The 16,246-nt window shown below is 59.2% G+C and overlaps 1 protein-coding gene across 3 annotated transcripts in view; it reads left to right on the top strand.

Moving 5' to 3' along the window:
• The window catches only part of SEC24D (SEC24 homolog D, COPII component), a 52,549-nt gene that overhangs the window by 4,220 nt on the left and 32,083 nt on the right, over window positions 1-16,246 (top strand). For all 3 annotated transcript variants that reach the window (XM_037036298.1, XM_037036297.1, XM_037036296.1), the window contains exons 3-8: window positions 4,402-4,528; window positions 6,580-6,725; window positions 7,888-8,127; window positions 8,407-8,534; window positions 8,751-8,862; window positions 10,978-11,105. In XM_037036298.1, coding sequence (XP_036892193.1) covers window positions 4,402-4,528; window positions 6,580-6,725; window positions 7,888-8,127; window positions 8,407-8,534; window positions 8,751-8,862; window positions 10,978-11,105 — 881 coding nt within the window. The remainder of the gene's footprint in view (window positions 1-4,401; window positions 4,529-6,579; window positions 6,726-7,887; window positions 8,128-8,406; window positions 8,535-8,750; window positions 8,863-10,977; window positions 11,106-16,246) is intronic.

Below are 16,246 nucleotides of genomic sequence, written 5' to 3'. Positions count from 1 at the left end.
GCGGGTCTCCCAGAGTCTTCTGGGTAACTGTCAACATCTTTCCCACCTGCGTCCCCCTCTCTCCCCTCCTGTCACCCTCTGGCCCTCCACCCGTCTCACTGGATTACCCAAGTGGTTTCTCACCCATCACCTTCTCTCCAGCCCTGCATCTCTGCCAGCTGTCCAGTCCTGGGTGGCGCCAAACCCCCTTCCAACCTCCTTTGCCTTAAAGCCTTGCATGGCTGCCATTGCTGTGATCAGGGTAAGCTCCTTCGCCCTTCGCTGTTCGCCTTTTCCTTTTTCGTCTCCTCTGCCCCAGCCCCACACTGTCACTGCAGTGATGCTGAGCTACGAGTCCCTGGGAGGCCAGTTTGCCCTCGTACTGGATGGGCAGTCCACCCCACCAGGTGGCCAGTCCGAGCCTGAGCCCCTACCCCCGCAGTGTCTGTCCTCGAGCACTTCCAGTGCAGTGCTGGTGGGCATATCTGCTCATGGTCCTTCCCTGAGCTCATCGTGAACCCTCTGCACCTCCTGAGTTCTCCCAACACTGGCGCCGGGTCTAGCATCCACCACACCGCGTGGTGACGGCCGGGTGGAGCAGAGAGAGCACCGGTAAACGCTCACTCGTGCTGCTGCGTGGCTCAGCCCCACACCCTGGTGTTCACCAGTGTTTGAAGCCGCAGCTGCTGGAAGAAACCCCTCCTGCCTCAGCTCTTCCTCTGCGTTCAGCACTCAGGCGGACGCCACGTCTCAGACTCTGTGCACAGACTTTCTGTACTTGAGCCATTGCTCAGTTGGCCGAGCCTTTATTTCTTTGTGCTCAATACCCTCACATCTCTCCACCACCAGGCACCACGCGCCTTCTTCTCTGGTCCTCGGTGCTGCTTCTGTTGCTCCTCTGGCAGAGCGGCAACCCAGCTGTGGTTTGCAGGACCTGGTGGTGCCAGCTCTTGCTGAGGCTTCTTCCATGCGCATCTGCCCCGGGGCCTGCGGGTGCTGCCGGTGCTTGGGGCGCCCAGTGGAGCAGGTTCCTGAGTGACAGACAGTGTGCTCAGGGTGGAGGAGCAGCGACCGCAGGACGCCTGATGTCAGCCGCATGCTGACCGGGAGAACATGAGTTAGGCAAGCCGACAGTGGCTGTGTGGGGTGGCGTGGAGGCCACAGCAGGGGGGCTGGACCAGACTTAGGGGGTTGACCTGGAGGTGAGAGCTGGCCAGGTCAGGGGGCAGCTTGCAGGTCAGAGGTGGAGGCAGCCCTTCAGGGGACCTGCGGGGGTGGGCAGTGTGGCTGGGGTGTCCAGTGCAGCACGAGGGATGCCAGGAGTGGAAGTGGGGCTGCTGGAAGCCTTCGTTCTGGGTTTACCGTGAGGGCAGTGGTGCCCTGGAAGCACTTTGGCTGGGAAGGGGCGCCCTCCACACTAGAAGGTGGGAGTCGCGAGGGCCGAGGGCCGGGCCTACCGCTTCAGGAGCCGGTGGCTCGGCCGCAGTTCTCCGGTGCTGGGACCAGAGTTCTTTGCTGTGCAGCCACGCTGTGCATGGTGGGATATTTTGCCGCATCCTTGGCTCCTGCCCAGTGGGTACCAGTGCTTGCCTCCACCCAGCCTCCAGGTGTGGCAGCCAACCCCCCCAATATTATTGAACATCCCTTCAGGGACAGAGGACTGAGGCTGAGGACCACTGGACAGGAAGCTGAGAGGAGAGAACTCTTGGGGTCCTGGACCCAGGCTGGGCTGGAGGGGGGTGAGGCGTCAGTGGAGTGAGCTTCTGCCAGTGCGAGCTCTGCACGGTGCCCCAGGGCTCAGGGGTCTGCACGAGCCTATCTGTGTTTACTCTACATACACTTTTTCTCACCGACCCGTTAGAATTTTGGGTTCGGTGTATCAGATGCAGGGCCAAATGCAAGGTGCGCTCTTTGTGATGTTTGCTGATGGCAGAGACCCTGCCCCGCCTGGGAACTGGGCAGGGCACCCCACAGGGCTGGTCTGTAGCAGTCCCTGCCTCGGCCGCAGAGCAGAGCCATGTCTCTGCCCCACCGGGGTGACTGGGGTGCCCGGAGAGGCAGGGCCCCCGCAGAACTCCCTGCATTCAGCACCCTGGTTTGCCAGGGAGCCGGGAGCTTAGGCTCCGTCTGTCCTGCTCAGGACCCTGCACAGGGGCTGGTGGGAGGAGCCTGTCTGCGACACCTGACCCGTGAGAAAGGCTGGCTTGCGGTTTTGGTGCTTTCTTTTGGCATGAGCACCTTTGGCTCTGTCTCAGGTCTGGTTTTCCTTTCCTGTTAAAATTCTGGCACTGACTTCCCTTCATCTCTGACCACTTTCAAACTCGGCCACCGTGTCTGTAGATGGCACTGACACCTCCCTCCCTTCGCCCTGAGGACAAAGGCCAAAGGGCACCCAGGACTTTGCAGTCTGACCCCAGCCAACCTGGACAACCCTTGCTCGGGCTGGTCCCCACCCACAGGGCCCCATCCTGCCCTGCGCTCCCCGCCCCGCTCCAGCTTTGCTTGGCCTGGATCCCCCATCCTGTCTCCACGCTGAGAAAATTTCTGCTTGGCCTCCACGAGCTCCCCCTGCAGTCCTTCCTCTGTGCTTCTCCCAGTCACCAGGGGAGTCAGAGGTCCCCACTGCTGAGACAGCAGCCTCACACACACCAGCTGCACACACAAGCCCTCTGTCTGCTTGCGTCTCTTCGGTGGGGCTTCAGGGCCTCGCAGGCACAGTGGGTGCGGGCTGAACAGGACAAGTTCGAGCCGTTGCTGTCGTGTTCATTTCTGAACAGAAAGGCAAAGCGTCGGGAGGCTTGGTGTGGGAGACAGGTGTGCCTGCACAGAGGCCTGGCCTCTTGCTTTCAGAGGCAGGTTGTTAACATGGGCGCAGGGCTCACGCACAGGAACGCGGGCCGCGAGCGGCTCAGACCCGGTGCTTCATCCTCCAGACCCGCGTCCGAGGGGTGTTGAGGAGTTTACGTTCCTTCCCTCTCTTATTTAAGACGTGAGAATATCCCTGGTTTCTTGTAGCGCATGTACTTAGTTACTCTTTTGGTGTCGTGCATTCCCCACTTTTGTTTAAAATCATGCTTTGAGAATGAAAATACAAGTGCGCGTTTGTTAGAATGTAAATGCCTGAAAAGAGGAGGGTGGGGGCCGGGGGGGAGGGGCCTGGGAAGCGGGTGCTGGAACTTGCTGCCCAGGCCCTGGGTGGGCGCTCCCAGGCTCTCCGCCTCCCCGAGTTCTCAGAACAGCCCTCAAAGGTGGGGCAGGGCCACGTCCAGGTCTGAAGGGTTCAAGGGTCTCCCTGGGGTCACAGCCGTTAAGCGGTGGGGGAACCCTGACCCACCTGGGGCTGCAAGCCTCATGCTGTCCCATTAGCTGGGTTTGGGGTTTAGAACTTCACATAAACATGTAGTGTTACAAGAGTCATGTCACTACAACACTTTTCATAACTTTGAGGAGCTCTGTGTCAGGAGATGACACTTGTGTGAAGATCGGTGGTATTCAGGGGTCCCGTCCCCCGCACGGGCTGCCTTCTGTCCTGGGTCACCCCAGCATCTGAGCGCATGCTCTGGGACGTCCTGTGGGGACACTGGGAGGAACTCCCGGGCACTGCAGGGTCGGGGAGCACTTTCCAGAGGGGGTGGGGGCACAAAGGAGGCGCTGCACGAAGGTGGTGCAGCACCGTGAGGCTGATGCAGGGCGGGAGCCCGCATGGTGCTCACACACAAGAGGTGCCCCCTTCTTGTCCTTCTCCAAGGCGAGTGGGGGTCCAGGTGCTCCGCGCAAGAGGGCAAACAAGGCCCCCCAAGGAAACTTCTCCTCCAGCCCACAGTCCCTCCAGGAGAAAAGAGACCCTGTCTGAGGGCAGGCTGCAGAGGGCCTGTCAGCCTTCTCTGTGGGAGAAGGGTAGCCCCAGCATCTAGCATCAGACGTGAGCCACTGGTGTGTCCCTCGGCTTGTCACCAGGTGTTAGGGTCTGGCACTGCGATCATTCCCCAAGGCTGGGCTGTGACCTGCTGGAGAAACACAGGCGCCTCCCATCCTCCCTCTCCGCTTCCCCACAAGTGTGTCCCCTGCACACAGGCGTCTTCAGAGGGCCTGCACTCCGGGTTAGCTCAGGACGCTGTGTGTCTTCCACCGGTGTTTCCCCCAGACCGACTTCCTGCTCTCGGGTTGGCATCTTCATTGTGCCCTCTACACCTTTGTGCGGTGGTGTGTTGTGTTGCAGTTTGCTTTAGCGAGCGTGCGGCTCCTTCCTTGTCTGCTGTCTGTCCCGATGGTGGCCAAGCGGCTGCGCACAGCCGGCGTCCCCAGGCTGCTGAGGGCTGCTGGACACCTCATCCCCGCCCATTTGCCCCCACCCCACCAGCTTCTGCTCGCCCCTGTGGTCTCTGCACAGGCGTCCTCTTCTGACTCTGCCTTCTCTTGCAGGTATGATGAAGCCAGCAGTGCCTTCAGGGGCTGCCCCCGGGGGGGTGTTGCCCCAAGGCCCTCCACCTCCTGGACCCCACCAGCTCGGCCAGAACGAAGCTCATGCCCAGGGCCACCTTCCCCAGAGGTGGGTAAGGTAGACCCCAGCCCTGTTTTGTCCATTCTGCTACGTTGTCTCTCAAGTCCCTTGTGAAATCGCTTGTTCGTTGGTTGAAAGTCCACCTCTGGACCCGGCCTCATCCTTGAAAGGGTCTCTCGGAAAACCACCCCGGGATACAGAGCGGTCAGAGAAAGTTGGGGGAACCAGTCCTAGTGCAAACACAGGTCTGCAAAAGCGCTGTGTCAGCACCAGAGGCATCCCTGCTGGGTCACAGTCGTCTCCTTCCAGGGTTGTGTATCGATCTCTCATTCCCTCGGTGTCTATGGCCCACACTCCCCAACACCCTCTAACCCCCCCGTCTCTCAGTTCCTTCCCAGCACTGAGCCTGGTGCCAGTCGGTGCTTGGTGAGTAGTTTAAAGCTTAAATCAGGTGGTAGCCCAGGGAAAGAGTGGATTTGACGCCCAGGGAGGGACTCTCGAGAGCAGGGCGGCAGCGAGAGCGGCGGGAGAGCTGGGTTTGTGTGTGTAACACGTTAAGGAAGGGCGGGGGCGGGGCGGCCTGGGGAAGCTCAGGTGGTGATGGACGCTGCCCAGAGCCCCGAGCCCCAGGGGGGACTGTCCGGGGGAAGGGGGCCCGCGTCACACCTTCCCTGCCAGGAACCCCGCTGCCTTTTGTCCTGCGAGGCCCTGCTGTGGGGAGTCTGGGGCCAGCAGAGGTGCTCACGCTGGACTTTCCCCGGGATCTTTCCCAGGCTGCTCGGCTGCATGGTTGGGGTGTGGGGCAGGAGGACCCCCAGTGTGCAACTGCCTCCTGCTGCAGCCAGCCAGTCACCCAGCCAAGGGACCCTTCGTCCCTGCTGGTCATCGAGCGAGCTCTCCGGCGGAGCCTCACTGGGGATGCCACTTCCTGGCTCCCAAGGGTCTGGTGGCCTTGGCCAGTCAGGAGGCAGCTGGAGGTGAACGCAGGAAACAGGATGAGTCTGCGTAATTCACGTGGGGCAGTGGTTTGAGGAAGGGGCAGAGGGCAGAGGGCAGAGGGCATACCTGGGGCCTGCCCTGTTGCCCCTTCTTGAGGGGCCTCAGGGGGAAGCAGAAAGACTGAGACCCGAGAAGCCTCTTCCGGTTGAAGCTGTTAACTCACTAGATGACGCTGGTGACGCTCCTGGGTGTCCAGGCCTCAGTCCCCTGCCTTGTCACATGAGGGGACAGAATGCTCTATCCAGAAGATGGGGTCGGGATCCAGAGAAATTCCTTGTGTGAACTGCCATGTGTCTCAGGTGTTTTTTCAGAAGAAATGCAAAACCGGGCGGCTGCTTTGCGGTTAGGAGCAGGCCTGGGCTGCTGGCATCGGCCGGGATAGGACGGGCCCTTTTGGTTGGTTTGCCTGTGTCAGGTCCTGGAGGGTGGTGAACCTGGGCCCTGCCGGCAGGCAGCCCTAGGTGGGTGTGGGGCTGCCAGCGCAGCACCGGGTCGGCACAGGCAGCGGGTGGGCTCTGGTGTTGGTACATGCTTGCCACTCTTGGCTGTGGCTGTGGCTGGGGCTGTGGCTGGGCCCTTTCCCATGAGTCTCGGTTTCCTTCTCGCACCGGGATGTGGTCAGTGTGGCAGAGAGAGCACGTGAAGAGCCATGTGCGGCGCATGGAGCCAGGCAGGACTGCGTGGTAGCAGCCACTGGTGCCGTCTCCACTGATGGACACCGTGTCCTCTGGAGCCTCCATCCCCACTGGCCAGGCTGCACCGGGACCACTGCCACTGCAGTTCCCAGCCCGGCGCACAGTCCCCACCTCTCCCTACACTGTATCCCTGCTTCCCCTGAGACTATGAGTGGAGGGTGGAAATGGGGTGGAATGGGGTGGGAATGAAAAAGTCGGGGCAAGTCTAGGATGCAGGCCGAGCCACTGTGGTTACCAGGGTGCTGCTCCCTGGCACGTTTGAGCTCACCCCGAGAATGTGGGAGACGGCACAGAACTCAGTCCCCACCAGATGGGTGTGTTGGATGTTACAGGTCACTGACACTGGCTGAATGGCGTTCGTGCACAAAACTTCGATGTCGTTGAGCGTCCCTCCTCCTCTCCCAGGTTCCCAGGTCCTCCGCCCATGAGCAGCGCGGCACCAGCCTATGCCCAGTATGCACCTGCCTCCCCGGCAGCGTACCCGAGCCCCGCGGCTGCCTCGCCCGTCTCCCAGCTGGGCGCACAGCTCCACGCCATGCAAGTCAGCGGCGGTAACTCCCTTTCTGCACGGTCTCTGGCGACCTGGTCCTGAGCACTGCCCATGGGGAGGGGTCTCTTCCTTTTCGCGGTAGATATAACTCGGGCACACCATGTTGAAGTTGGCTTTGGGACATTTGTATGTGATTTGTCTTTGTTGTGTCAGGCTCTGATTAATTTTCCCTGATCATGCTGTCATTTATTTCAAGGTAACTGAAAGATCCCCAGAATACCTTACGTTCTATAGTAGAACAACAGAAAACAGAAAACGCCGGTGTCACAAACAAACGTTAGAACAGTAAACATATTTTAGGAAACACGAGGGCCGTTTATGCCTCATGCTGTTCATTGGGGCCTAAAATCAGAAGTAGAACCTCCTTGTTTCACAGAGCATCCGATGCAGTGTTCAGAACGGGGACCCAGAGCCCACAGGGGGGAAACAGGCTCGGGGGGAGAGTGCCGTTGATGAAGAGCCGGGACCCTGGGGGTTGCAGAGGCCCCCCCCCCCGCCCCCCGCCATAATCCCAGCCGTCAGCCCTTTGTCTTCATGCAGAGCATTTCCGTGGTAGTGTTTTAGAAACAGTGTCTGTAGGAAACCCCCTCAGAGTATCAGAGTACTCTCTCTCTCTCATTCCGAAACTGGTAAATCTCCAACGAAGCAACTCAGTTTCTCATGATCAGCTGAAGGAAAAACAATCTGGCCTCACAGCTGTCTCCAGGACGGCGGGGAGCCCTGTCGGTAGCCTGCCCTTCCCCCCTGGAATCTCTCCCTTGCCCAGGACCAGCGCAGGGCTCGGAGGACTTGCTGCACGTGCGCTGCCTGGGTGACGCCCACCTCGGGATGGCGTGTGGTCCATGTGACTTGTACACTGTGTGCCAGATGCAGATTCTGAACTAACGGCCCGTGTCCTATGCAGCCCATGCACTGAGTTAGAGTCTTCCCGGCTCCTTCTCTCTCTGGGATTACTAATGTCGCTTTACCCTGTAAGAAGTCCCCAGCACAGAATGCCCCAAATAGCACCTGTGTCACTCTCAGGACGAAGGCTCCATCCTGTGGCCAAAACGATGCCCCTGGGTCTGGACAGGTGCTTCCTGCTCTGGTCGGGGGTGTCCCGGCTTTGGGCTTCACAGGGGTCAGCGAGTGGGTGTGGGTGACCAGTCTTCTTTCTCGCACAGGTTCGGGCATGGTGCCTCCCAGCCAGGGTCCTCCCCGGCCTCCGCAGCCGTCCATTCTGCAGCCCGGGTCACAGGTCCTCCCACCGCCGCCCACTGCACTGAACGGTCCTGGGGCGGCCTCCTTGCCCCCAGCGGCGCACAGGCAGGGCGGGCTCCCTGGGCCCGCTCCTCCCAGTGCCCAGCTCCAGCCCCCACCTCTGCCAGGACAGGCCCCGGGCTCCGGATACACCCCGCAGCAGGGTAAGGCCGGCAGGGCTCCGGAACAGCCTGGAGCCCCCGGGGCTGCCCTTACTGGCAGGTCCCCCTGGCCCCTGTTGCCGGGCGGTGTTGCTGGCTGTTAGGGGAACTTTGTAAGCGGTGCGGCAACTGCAAAGGAAGGGAGCGGGGTGGTCTCACGCACCCCCCTGCCTGTGGGAAGGGGTGCAACGCAGCAGGCCTGGCTGCCCGCGTGACGTCGTCTGTGAGCCCCGCTTCGGGGTTTGGGTTACAGCTGTCATCTGTGAAACATTTTCCAAATAGCCAACTACGGCCCCCAGATGCCAGGGTCGCAGCTCGCGTACCCAGGGGGCTTCCCCTCGGGGCCTGCGCAGATGGCCGGCCCGCCCGCACCGCAGAGGAAGCTGGACCCTGACGCTGTGCCCAGTCCGGTGAGTGCCTCCTCGCCCCTCGCCACGTCCCTCCCAAAGGGCCACTCTGCACCGTGGTTGGCAGACACCGTCCGTGCGGTTGCCGCACCTCGCCCATCACACGGATGGGTTCCCTTTCTTGTGTGTGGGTGGGGGGGCGGGCTGGTGGGTCAGGGCGCACTGGGCTCTCCAGGAAGATTCTAATCTGATGTTCTGTGAACGTGTCTTATTGATCAGATCCAGGTGATCGAGAACGACCGCGCCACCAGGGGGGGACAGGTGTACGTCACCAGCACCAGAGGCCAGGTCCCTCCCCTGGTCACCACCGACTGCGTGGTGCAAGACCAAGGTACTTACACTCTCAGTCGTGGCTTTGGTCGAGTTTGTGCGGCTGTTGTTACGCTCATCCCCCAGCACCTTCCCGTGATGACTTTGCTGATGGGGCCTCTCAGAGCTGATTCTGTGCATCTGGGTCTGCTGCCCACAGAGCACCGATGCGGGAGGGGGCTTCGGGGTCCGGCCACGTGACGGTCTGTACATTCGACCCGAGTCAGTGCCTGAGCTCTCCACCCTCGGTCAGTCCCCCGTACAGTGCTGGCTCCCAGCATCCGGGGGGCCCTGGGAGGATGGGGTCACAGCGCACAGGGAGCACCCGGCACCGAGCAGCACATGCAGTGAACTTGTCACCAGTCACTCAGGAACAGAAGGGACTGTCGGCCGAAGTCCAGCGTTTCTGGTGCAGTGAGGCCTGTGCCCGAGCAGAGGGTCCTGTGTCCTCCCTGATGGGGGAGCGATGGGGGAGCGTGAGCTCCTGCCCCCGCGTCGCCTCAGGGACCTTGCTGGGACCTGCTGGGGCAGCAGGGACGGAGCAGCAGACATCCCAGCCCTTGCGACGTCTTTTCAGCGGGTCCTTCAACACTCTGGGCCGTTTCCCCCCCTTTCAAGTAGGGAGCAGTGGCAGTGCTCCTTGCTGACTCCGCCCCCGGTCTGCTCTCGCTCAGTCTGCCTGCCGCCCCGTGAAGGACTGGTCTCCCCACGGAGAGGGTGCCCTCCTGTGAATGGCAGGCTGAAGTGTGTCCCGATGGGGTTGGACACATCACATTCTGAATGTGCCACCTGGATGGGTCATGTCCTCAGTCCTGTGACGTCGGTGTGCGAACCGGCATCTTGTGTCATTTCTGAGCTGTGGAGCCAGCCCAGTTCTAGCTGGGGGTCCCCGCACCCCGAAGTCCATCCTCCAAGCTTTCCTTGCAGAGCAGGCAACAGGAGAGGCAGAGGGGCTTGGTGGAGAGCAGTACATACCTACGTACCTCCCCCACCTGCACACCTTGCACACCTGCATGTCTCACATACCTGTACTTCTTGCACATCAGCACAGCCTTGCACACCTACACGGCCTTGCACACCTACATGCTCCCACACCCGCATGTCTCCTACACCTGCACGTGAACCCAGGCTCCCTCCTACTGCCTGCTGAGCTTTGCTTCTCTCTTCTTTGCACCTCAGTGCCACCCACCCTCAGTGACACCTGAGGACTGACACCTGCCCCAGGTGTCTACCTGGGGAACCCCGTGCCTCCTGGGGTCTTCACTCTGTGGCACCTTTCAGTAAGGCCCCCGTGTAACTCTGAAACCCCCTCCTCACCCACGTGGGCTTTGCCACAGCATCTGTCCCCCTAGCGGTACACACTTTACCCCTTTATTCGGGTCAGTATTTAATGTCACTTCCACAGGGACAGCGCCTAAAACTTAGTGGACACTCAATGAACATTTGTTCAATGATTAGGTTCTCTTGATCATAATATATTACAGTTTGTAATCATAATTTAATTTCAAGATTCATTGTAGGCAAGTTATTCTAGTGACTCAAAGTCTTTTTCACATCATGGACCATGTTCTAACACTCATGTACGCCGTGTCATGTAAAGACACTTGGTCAGGAAGCCGAATGTCTATTAAAAATAGATCAGGGTGTTTAAAAATATTTCTATTACAAGTAGAATTTTCATTTCTAAATGTAATGTTCAAATTTAAGACAAAACCTGGTCAGACGGAACTGTAGTGGACAGAGCGGCCCTTGCTGGGAGGACGTGGGGTCCAAATGCCTCGCCTTCCCACGGCGAGGCCCTGCTGGAAGGCGAGGGAGGCAGGCAGGGCTCCTCGGTCCTGCGCCCTTGCTGCATCTCTTCCATGGACTCTGAACACCCCTTGCGCCTGCGGGGGGCTCTGTCACCACCTGCTCGTGGGAAATAATGACCAAGCACCTCTTCCTGTTTTTGTGGTAGGATTTGGTGTGGTATTGTGCCTGGATTATAGTTGGCACAACAATACTGTTTTTTAAGAAACCATGGAGAAAGTTTGACCAATAAGGCAGCGCGCTGTCCAGAAGCGCCATCCCGGACGTGTAGATGCGAGCGGGCCGACTTCCTCAGGGCCCTTTGTAAACGTGTCTCTGAACGTTCCAGGCAACGCCAGCCCGCGGTACATCCGCTGCACCACGTACTGCTTCCCCAGCACGTCGGACATGGCCAAGCAGGCCCGGGTCCCCTTGGCTGCGGTCATCATGCCCTTCGCCACGGTCCCTCCGAACGAGGTAAGGGGGAGACAGAGCAATTCCGGAACTTGCCAGTTCTGCGACTCTGCTTACAGTGGTATCTTCTCGTACGTTATTCTGTATTGTGAACAGAAATGGGCTGTATGTAATGCAAAAATGCATAGTCACTCCATTTGTTAGGGACCCAAACTCTGCCAAGCTGTGTTCCGGTGTCCTCGCCCTCCAGGAGGCCCCGTGCCCTCGTTCAGGCCCCCTGTCTGGGCGTTCTGCCGAAGGCACAGGCAGAGCCCAGGATACCTGGTCTCACTGCATCTTCTTGGAGATCTTCCTGGAGACCCCCAGGCCCAACGCCCAGACTCCTGCTTTGGGTCAGAGGGATTGGGAGGCCCGGGGCGATGCGTCTGAGTGTGCAGCTCGGGAAGGGCACCCGGCCTGGGGTGGGGTGGGGCCGGAGAGAGTGGTGGGCATTCGATGTTCCCGAAGTGAGGGTGCTGTTGATGGGTACTGGGGTTGGGACACTCCCCTGCCCTGCCGCCCTTGCTCCTGTGGGTGATGGGTACGCTCTGCTCCCAGAGACACAGGCGCCAGAGTGCAGCTGGTCAGCAGGCAAGATCAGCTTCACTGTGGCCGTGGCTCTGACCAGAACCCACCGAGTGGCCCCCAAGTGAGGCTCACCTGGGGTTTCTCGTGTGCTCAGAAGGCGGAGGCCGCAGGCTCTCTTCGCAACGTCAATCCCGCTTGGCCGCAGTGGGGCTTAACCCTTGGAGGCCGGCTGGGTGGTGTGCACACCCAGCAGCCCCCGAGCAAGAGGCAGGGCGTCTGTGACAGATCTGTGCCCACCTTGGGAGGCTACACCAGCTGGGGTGGGGGGACAGTGGGGAGGGGTCAGGTGGAATAGCCTGCTGTATGTCGCTTGAGTGAAGAGAGAGGAGAGAGACTTGTGGACAGTGGCTTTCACCCACTGTGAACGTCCATGTGCTTTCCCGTGGCTGTGGGAGAACGGGCCACCACTCCTCTCTGGGAGTCACGTGGACCGAGGGGAGTCAGGCACGGAAGAGGCTTTGTGACGTCCCTAGAAGCCACGCTTCCACGGAGAGGCACGTGCTGCGTTTTGCATACTCTCGCAGGAAGGCCCACAAACTCCCCCCACCCACAAAATCGCTGTGGCCAATGAGGTGGAGGGGACCGATAGGCCGTGACAGGGGCCCGAGCTGCGTGTGACATGTGTGTGTTTTCTGTGAGAAGGTGCTGACAAGGGCCAGTTATTGCGAGCATTCTAAGCAGAAAAATGGGAAAAGCAGAAAATTGGAAAGACTTTCCAGTGAGCACCTGTGCCCCTGCCACACAGGTCCTGCCCCTGACAGCGCGCTTGTTTGAGCGCAGATTGACCCATCTGCCCCTCTGTCCATCCCTCTCGGCGAGGCTCCGAGTAAACGGCAGACAGTGCAGCAGGCGCCCGTGCACCAGAGTTCGTTTGCTTACAGATTGCTCTTCCTCTCGAGGTGGAATCCGTCTGGATGGAGCGCACTGCCTCCAGCAAACGCTTGCCTGGGTCTGGACAGGGCCCGGCGCCCGAGCACCCCAGTCCCTGTGAGGGTGTGGGCTGTGGCCGCCACTCACGCCTTTCCCAGCCAGCCTCCGGCCCTGCCCAGCCAACCCTGGCCCGCCCCACCGCGGGCTGGTTTCTCTTGAGCAGACCCTGAGAGCTCGCACTTGCTGCCTGAGTCCCGCCCGCTCCGCCCGACATGGGAGGCAGCCGTGTGGTGCCCCACAGGCAGGCATCTGCCCTCTGTCCCTGTGCACTGGTGCTTCGTTCCCTGGCCACGCGGGCTTGTCCGCTCTTTCCCCACGGCCGTTGGGGCCACTCCTGGTGGGGGCCACTGCGGAGGCAGCTCCTGTGGGTAGTCTCGTGGGGGCCTCTGTGAGGTCCCGCGTGCATCTCTCCGGGCCAGCGCCCGTGGGCACGCTGCTGGCTCGTGGTGCGCAGTCGCCTGGTTGTAGCACTTCCGGAAGTGGCCGCACCATTCACAGTCCGAGCAGCATTTTCATTTATTCTCCTCGACCGTAAATGACGGGCTCGTTTTCATGTGCAGTAAACTTTCGGCACTTTATTTCTTCTCCCACTGATGTTGCCATCATCACTGCAGCGTAGAAAGACACGCCCCGGGAGGGCCCCTCGTTCGGCATCAGTCAGAGGACGCATCCGCGTGTGTCCCCTTTTCCTCTCGGAGTTGGCCCTGTTGTCCCACAGAGCCTTGCTCAGCTGCCGGCCCGAGAACCGCCCGGAGCTTCCGTTTGGAGACGCACGCGCTCGGGTCCGTGTCTCCGTGGGCGAACGTGCCACGTTCCTGACCTTAAATTTCAACGTTTTGTCTGTGTTTGCGTGCCTTACAGCTGTCCACAGAACACTTGCTCGGCGAACGCAGTTGGCCAGCACGTCATCGCCTTCGTTGTAGGTGCCGTTTTATTTCTGATGCTGCGTGTTCAGGTCTGAGGTGGACACGGTGTAGATTTTGGTGCAGAGCATCGACAATTATTCTTAATTGAACTCCGCATTTTCTTTAAAACTGGAAACCCTTACATGTTGGACGCTTGCATACATCTCATCATACCTGAAGTTGAGTAATACCGTCTGCAAACCAGACAGCAGAAGCTTGAACCCGTCTGTGACTGGACGTGGGAATATCTGGGCACATATTTTTAGGTTAAGAATGAACCTCAGAACCGAAGTTGTCTCCTTTTGTGCTGAGTTAGTTCAGGGCAGGTAAACCCTCATCCGAGACTTTACATTTCAGTGGATCTGGAACCCCTGGCGCACGCTCTGCGGGAACAAACGGAACCGTGGGGGCGGGGACACGAGACAGACTCGCTATCTGGGACATTGGGAAGTCTGTGAGCACGGGTGGCCTGTCTCGGGAGCTGAGGGTTAGGGAAGTTACCTGCCTTACGACGACTTAAGGAACACAGGCACCTTCCGCCTTGTGAAATGCTGTGCAAGTCCTTTTTCTTTAGTGAGGTCCTTATCCCTATAGGTTCGGTGGCTGAGAGCACAAAGTCCTCAGAAAGAGCAGGGAAGGGCCGTGGGGACTGACAGGCAGGGGGAGCACAGAGGTGAGACTGTGGGAGGGCTGACCTAGCTCGCCCCTGTGTTGCGGGGCCCGGCCCAGGGCGGCCTGTGACTCCTCGGCCAAACTCGCAGGCAGGCCACCACTGATCAAGGAGTGAGGCACACAGCCCTGCTGCATGGCCATGTCCTGTGTCACTCGCCCTCTTCTCAGGGTGAGGGTAGTGGGCACCGCAGGTGTTGCGGGTTTTGTAGAGCTGGCGGCAACACCCGCATCCAGGTTCTGTCCACGGGGGGGGGGGGGCATGCGGGAGTGTGCTCGGCTTTGATCTGCTCGGCCCATGACGCAGCCTTCCTTCATCCTGCCAAAGCGGACCGTGGGCTCCTGGCAGTCCGTGGCCGTCTCCAGGGGTCTGTTGTAGCCTCTTTGCTCAGTGCCTTTGTCTTCAGGCTGCTGGGCAGCCTCCTGAAGGCCCAGGGCCTCTGGACTTGGGTGGGGGCCCGGCGGGTGTAGACAGGCTGGTGGAGTGAGTGCCCTGGCTTGCCAGGGTCAGGCAGACGCTGACCGGGCAGAGAGAGACTGAAGCACAGAGCTTGGGTGATTTCTAGGTCGTTTGAGTCTCTGAGCTGATATTTTTGGTGTAGGAAGTTCAAACTGTCAGCTTCCTCAGCAGCAGTGGGGCCTGTGCAAAAGCACCTTGCTCATGGAGTAAAGGCTTTATCCTGCTTTGGCTATTTTTCTCATGCTTCTAAAGGACTGCAGACTCGCAACCTCGTTCACCGCCTGGCTCTGTGGGTGGAGAAAACAGCTGTCTCGGAGCTCAGAGGTGTGTTCTGCCGAACACTGATGAGGGGTCCCATTTCACCGTGAAGAGCAGAACAGCCATACAAAGGCGGAGTTCTGATCATATACAGATATTTCAGAAACCGATAAAAGTCAACTATTTTATCCAAAGCACTATAGTAACCAAAAGGTGGAACCCCGGCTAGGGGCCAGGAAAGGCCTCTGGCCAGGTCCTCACGGTGCCTGAACCGTGACGTCAGGCCGCCGTGGCCAAGAGGGAGCTTCCCAGCTTGGACGTTTGTCCCCTGGAAGGAATCGAGCCTGAAGTCTGCCTGGCTCTTCTCTCTGCACTGGGCCCTCCGCGTGCGGGACCAAGCGTGGACCACCCGTCCTGTGCACAGTCGATGCCCAGCCCAGCACTCTGTTCATGGGGATGCTGGTCACGGGAGAAACCCCGAGGGGGCTGTCCCCTCAAGGAGCACGGGGAGACAGCGGGACAATGTGTTTTTTACATGAAGCTCGGATTTAGCTTCAGGGACAAGTTTGCTCTGAAACGAAACTGATTGCTTCGTAACATTTTGTCCTTTAAAGAACTTCAAGGCTTACAACTGAACTATTTTTAAATTAAAACTTCAAGAGCCTGAATCCATTTTTCAATATGTGCATTATAATCTTAAATCGTCTGCTTTAATGCAGTATTTTTAAAAGTACTAACATAAAAGCTTGGAAAAATGAAATGCACTTATACTTACATAGAACTAGAACTCCGAGTATCACTACGAGTGATACACTACAAGTATCACATTTAAAAGACTTCGCGTGTGAAGTTGCTGTGAAAGGGAGCTGCATCCTGTGAGGGTTTTGGTCACTGTTTGAATGTGCTACGGAGCCACCATGACGAAGTCGGCAGCTGGAGGACAGTGTTGTCCCCTTTCAGGACTGTGCTGACTGCAGGCAGGCGCCTCGGGGCCGTCACATCCGTCAGGGCGGAGGTCGGTGGCATCCTGTGCTGAGTTACAGCTCGGGAGCTGCGGGCACCGAGCCTCCTTTCCCAGCCACAAGTTTCTTTGTGTAACTCTCAGTCGTTGCCGTAAATGCAGGAACAGGAATAAAACATTGACACGATGCCTTGACCTGATGGCTGTTCTCGCCGTCATCTTTACCATTCTTGTGACTGCGTGCTGCACAGGTCAAAGTCCCCTGTGGAAATCTCGATTTAGCCCAGCAGTCGTTGGCTTTGACTGTCTGCTGCACGCACAAGAGAGAATTTGCCCGGAGTGTGTATGTTCAACAGGCCACCGACGGACTCTCGGTGACTCGGGTAGCTGCGTG

This window comes from Sturnira hondurensis, unplaced genomic scaffold, assembly GCF_014824575.4.
Source record: "Sturnira hondurensis isolate 20B ecotype Veracruz unplaced genomic scaffold, ASM1482457v3 Scaffold0022766, whole genome shotgun sequence".
Lineage (NCBI taxonomy): Eukaryota > Metazoa > Chordata > Mammalia > Chiroptera > Phyllostomidae > Sturnira > Sturnira hondurensis.
This window is presented reverse-complemented; position numbering and strand designations above follow the sequence as displayed.